Source organism: Chelonoidis abingdonii, chromosome 1, assembly GCF_003597395.2.
Source record: "Chelonoidis abingdonii isolate Lonesome George chromosome 1, CheloAbing_2.0, whole genome shotgun sequence".
NCBI lineage: Eukaryota > Metazoa > Chordata > Testudines > Testudinidae > Chelonoidis > Chelonoidis abingdonii.
Window position 1 is genome coordinate 371,412,219 of NC_133769.1, and position 5,863 is coordinate 371,418,081.

General features: G+C 45.8%; 1 protein-coding gene across 1 annotated transcript; it reads right to left on the bottom strand.

Moving 5' to 3' along the window:
• Positions 1–3,892: 3,892 nt before the first annotated feature.
• LOC116839630 (olfactory receptor 52R1-like) lies at positions 3,893–4,908 on the bottom strand. Its single transcript, XM_032805741.2, has one exon. The coding sequence runs from the start codon at positions 4,862–4,864 to the stop codon at positions 3,893–3,895; it is 972 nt and encodes a 323-aa protein (XP_032661632.1). The 5' UTR covers positions 4,865–4,908.
• Positions 4,909–5,863: the final 955 nt, after the last annotated feature.

Here is a 5,863-nt window from a genome sequence, read left to right on the forward strand (position 1 = left end):
AGACTTAAATTCAATTCTTGAGTTCAGATACATAGTAGAGGTGAGCTAATAGTTGCCAAAAGTCCTTTTAGAAATAGTCCATAGGTTATAGTCCAATGTCCATATTCAAGGTGGCTCCAGTCAATGACTGGGGATCTCAATCCTTGTGGCTTAAGGTTTCCCCCTCTTGAAACCCAAAGCAGATCTGAGATGAAGAAGGATCCTGTCCCAGGCTTCTTATACATTTCCAGCAGCCTTTCAGCCTGAGAAAACAATAGGCTTAACTCCTTCTCCCAAACATCCTGGCAATTAGCACAGAGTAATTTATTGATTAAACAGTTCAGATACAGGTGACCACAACCTTCAAAGAGACACTTAGACAATAATGCTATTTCACTCAAGTATCATCTTCAGTGCTAATATTCCTTTTTTGATCTTTGAATTAAAACTATAGCAATAGACAAGACTTGTTTGCTTACATCACAAGACCTGAGCAAACACCTTCCCTTCTCCCTCTAACAACGCAGACTTGCATTTCAAAGCTCTATTCATTTACATATCTTGCTAACCAGTTCTTAAGGTTCACTCATGGGTCAGGTCAGTGGGAGAGGTGAGTTAATTAACTCTTTCTGGCCCTGTCACCTTTCAATGAGATATTATATTATACTCATAACGTCACACCTAGTCAAGACAGAATCATGACCAGTTGAATCCGTGCAATACTTCACTGACTTTTCAACCTGGTCCTGGCCCTGTCCCCACTGTCCCCCCTCCCCATCTCCCAGTGTTTTGTATGAGGAAAGACCAGACATTGGGCAGCCGGGTGTCCAAGCCAAATAACCCTGGGTAACCAACAACAGCCTCACCCAGTGTCTCAACTGACTGCCAACCCTTACTCACACCTGAGTAAAGCGGAAATGGCCAGCCTTTTAAATCCTATGACCCACTAGGACCCAGTGCCCCCCCTTGCCTGTCAGTACTGCTGATGAGATATAAAACCCTTGAAGCTACATTTACAAGCATAGATAAGGGGCCAGCCATGCACAATTCTCATGGACAGGTAAGCCTCTGTTTCCATTACTGACCTCCCCATCCCCACTACTAACCAGTATGTTGCTGTTTCAGGGGTAGGAGGTGCACAGCTCATGGCTTATAAGAGCTCCCCTGTTCTTGTAAAATCAAATCTATTCTTCTGGACTGAGTCTTTGAGCAGATTTACCAAACACTTCAGACAAACTTATTGGCAAAGATAAACAGTAAAACAAGTTTATTGATGACAAAAGACAGATTTTAAGTGATTATAAGTGATAGGCAAAAAGAATGATTATTGAGAGAAAAGAAAATATAGGAAAGCAATGTTAACTCTCTACCCTATTAGACTGGGCAACATCTAGATTAACCAGTTTTTCTCACCCCACTGGATATACACAGGTTTCTCCCTTGAAACCTGGGCCAGTCTCCTCTGTTGGAGTCTTCAGTCTTCAGAGAGTCATTGTTGCTTGCAGAATAGGTGGGAGAAGGAGAAAGGCCAAGCATGTGGCTATTGTGTTCTGTTTTATAGCCTTAATCCATGTGCTGGGAGAACACAAGTCCGGCATGTCTCATGGGCATTGCTGAGTTCCCAGGCAAGGTTGAGCAATTCCATTGGTGTGGCCTCATGGAGGTGAGTCATTGAATTGTAATTCACTTGCTGGACAATAGCTGTTGATCATTGTTTGACACCCACCCGAGCATTCGTTATTTTCCTTGCTGTTGCCTCTAGGGAGCTAATATCTGACCAATTCCTCAATTTATAGCATGTTTTACTGACAATCATACGTCACAATCATTTAATTTCATATGCACTAATGATATAGATATTTAGATAGAACAGTTACTTTTACCAGATCACAACCTTTCACCGGATACCTTTATATGAAATATCACAATTGTATGTAAATGAGAAATATGGGGTTTACAGGGGAATCCCCAAGGTATAGCGTGTCACAGGAGGCAGATTCAAAGTGTCAGAGAGAAAGAGGTGTCTGTTTTTGTGGTGGTGGGGGTGAAGTTACAAAGGAAAGTGAGAGATGGACCAAAATGCATGGGGAGACAGAGAGTTTCCAAGGAAGAGACAAACCACCTCCCTGAACCCAAACTGTCACTGCCTGGTTCAGAGAACATTTCCTTCAGGACAACCTGGCTGGATCAGTCAAGGAATCAGAGCATTGAGGGCAGAGGAAAATGGGTAACATTTGGGTGAAGAGAACATCTTGTGGACACCTTCCCTGAGGTTTGGGATCGCCCAGGCCTTCTCCCCTTCCACTCATAGTCCCCTAGCATCTGACTAGCAGCACCAGGTTTGCTGTCACAGCCCTGCACAAGCTCCCACAGCTCGACATCCACCCGGTGGCTGTGTTTGGGCCCCCACAATGGCTCAATGTGATTTGGAGTCCAAGCACTGTCCAGGCCCTGTCTCTAGCTCTGGGCTTCTAGGCCCACTTTTGGCATGCAGCTTCCATTCTAGCACCACCCTCTGGGAACTGAGATCTGCACACCAAGGCCCTGAGACTAGTCAGCTCCCTCAGACTCTCCAATTGCTTCAGCACCCAGTTCCCAGAGCTCCCCCTTGGGCGCACTCTGTTTCCAGTTTCTCTGTTTCAGGGCATAGGATCGTGAAGGCAAACAGACTCAAATCTTCCAAAGAGGTCTGCTAAAACAATTCCACAAGAGATACCCAGACCCAGTTAAACAGAATACAATATCTACATGCCATTCCATGCCTCTGTCTCTTCACCACCCTGGAGCATTCTTTGAGATTTAGTCAGACCCATTCTGGGGTTCCCAGCGGTCACCTCCTGGAACTCCTGGCTCCTCCTCCAGCTGGAGTCTGTCTCTGTGCTGCAGCCAGAGCCCTGCAACCAGAGTCCCCTCCTCTGCCCTTGTCCCTCTCTCTTACCCCAACTTCTTCTGGCTCCTCCAATCTCTCTCTTTTTAAAGGGCTGTACCAAACCCTCCCCTCTCTGTTCACTCTTCGGGGGAGGTGCCATTCTTTCCACGCCCACCCCTCTGCAGAGACATTGGAGGAAACTGGCTTTTATCTAAAATACAGTTACTTCTTTCTTCTGTCTCCGTGATATCTCATTAAGTGCTGATAGTCTTTAATGAGCAACCAATTTATAGACAGATGCCTCCATCTCAGCATCCTCCCCCTTTGCGCAAGCTACTTGAATGAAGAGCACAGGAAAAGCCCAAAGACATAAGGATACAGAGGGTTCACTCAATCAGACATGAGCTAACATAGTTTCCGCCCATCTGGGTTTTACCCAGACAGTCAGGGTTTTGGCTTCTGCATCTGGGTGCCACTTAGGGTTGTCAGCTACCCAGTTTTGAACCAGAAAGTACGGTAAAAAAGGGGATCTGGTAGTGTCCATTGCTGCAGTGTGGGGGAGGCTTTGGGTTATTAACTCATGTCACCCCTGATCATCCTGAGCTGCAGGAGCACATGTCTCAGACCCGGAGCAGAGGGAGCACAGTCTGGGCAGGGAGGGAGGTGGAGACAATCTAGAGAGTGATGAGGGAGGGGAAGAGAGGAGAAAACGAGAGAGTGGGTCCCTCGGCCTTGATGGACTAGGCGGCTCAGATGGAGGGGAATTGGGGAAGGAGGTGGGGCAGAGGGGAGGCCTTGGTGGAAGAAACAAGTTAGGAGGCAAAGTGTCAATATTTCACTTACTAGCACTTATAAAGTGGAAACCATGTGAGCTGTACATAGACAAATTCCCCAGTTTGTCATGCTGACAGAGCACAGTAAGGTCAGGAAAGGATTTAATGTCTCTTTTGACTGTCCAGTAACTGATTCAGGGAAGAGGGTCTGGCACCATGTCACCAACCAGTGGACCTCAGTCTGACAGTCAAAGAACATGGAGAAAAATCTTTAGGTCCCTCTATGAGTAAAGAGTAGGAGCAGCCTGTTCCGGATCTGTTTGATCCTCACCCCATAGACGATGGGATTTAGCATGGGGGGAACTAGGAGGTACACATTGGCAATGAGAATGTGGAAATGCAGGGCCAAATTGTGCCCAAACCGGTGCATGAGGAAGGAGAAGAGAGATGGGATGTAAAAGATTAAGATGACACAGAGGTGGGAGCTGCAGGTCCCAAAAGTCTTCAGCCGGGCATTCTTTGTGGATAGGCTCAAGATGGCCCTGAGGATCTGGATATAGGACACAGCAATAAAAAATACATCCAGACCGGTCACCAAAAATGCCACAAAGAGGCCGTAGTAACTACTAATGCGGATGTCGGTGCAGGCCAGCTTCACCACGGCTATGTGATCGCAGTACGAGTGGGGGATGATGTTGGTTCTGCAATATGGCCACTGCCTCGCCAGGAAGGGATAGGGCAGTACGAGCATGCCACCACGCAGCACCACAGCCAGGCTGATCTTGGCCACCATGGGGTTTGTCAGGATAATGGAATGCCTCAGGGGATCACAGATGGCCACGTAGCGATCAAAAGCCATGGCCATGAAAATCCCAGACTCTATCACTGAGAAGCAGTGAATGAAGTAGAGCTGGGTGAGGCAGGCACTGAAATTGATCTCCCTGGAATTGAACCAGAAGATGCTCAGCATTTTGGGCAGGGCAGAAGTGGACAGGATCAGGTCGGTGATGGCCAGCATGCAGAGGAAATACAACATGGGCTCATGGAGGCTCGGCTCCCTCTTCACAATGAACAGGATGGTGAAGTTCCCCAAGATGGCTATGACGTACATGGTGCAGAAGGGGATGGAGATCCAGACTTGGGCTGTCTGCAGGCCAGGAATGCCCAGCAGGATGAAGGTGGAGAGGTTGGTGAAGTTGGTTGTGTTGGAATCTGACATGTAGCAGGGGAGAAATTCCTGCATGTACCATATGTCTTCTTGACTTTCTTTATGTGCCCAGGGTCTGGGATGATGGTTGCAGGACAAATGCCTGGATGGAGACATAATGTTAATATGAGACACTACTTGCACCACATCTACAGTAGAACCTTAGAGTTACAAACTGACCGATCATTCACAAATCTCATTTAAGATATTATGCAATCAAAGAGCAGCAGAGCCAAAACAAAAACAAGAAAAAAAGGTAAATACAGGACACTTCTGTATTAAATGTAAACAACTAAAATATGAAAGGAACATTTAAAAAAATATTTGAGAAGGTTAGGAAACAATGGAAAAGCTGGTATTGGAGTAGTTAAAAAATAGTCTAGGAATATAATTCATTCAAGTCAGCAACATGGTTTATGGAAAACAAGTCTTGTCAAATACAGCTGATTTTATCCTTTTATGAGATTTCATGTTTGACTGATCAAGGGAACCCCGCAGATGCAATAACATTTGATTTCTCTGAGACATTTGATTTAGTAGGGGAAACTATTCAGATTAAAATATGAACACCATTCAATGTCAGCAGTGCGCACGTAAAAGGAACTAAAAACTGACTAATTTGAGAGATCTCAGAAAGCAGTTGTCAACAGGCTATTGTCAGTGAATGGGGTTGTTTTTAGTGGGGTTCTGCAGAGATAAATTCTAGGCCTAATGCTATTCAAAGTTTTCATCAGTGACATGGAAGGAAATGGAAAATCACTGCAGATAAAATCTGCAGATGATCCACAGACTGACAGAGTGTTTACAATGTTAAGGCCAAGGCAGGCATACCGATTGATGTGGAGTGTTTGGTCGGCTGGGCCCATGAGGAAAAAAATGTTTTAATACACTGAAATGCAAAGTTATCCTCTTGGAACAGAAAATGCAGGTCTGATCAACAGACTAGGGCACTGTATTATGGAGCACAGGGACCTTGAAAAGGATTCAGGAATCATTGTGGACACCCAGCTCATCGTGAGCTCTCATTGCAATGCT

Bases quoted from the DNA above. Each gene is read 5' to 3' on its own strand.
- LOC116839630 (XM_032805741.2), bottom strand. From the start codon at position 4,864: ATGCAGGAATTTCTCCCCTGCTACATGTCAGATTCCAACACAACCAAC.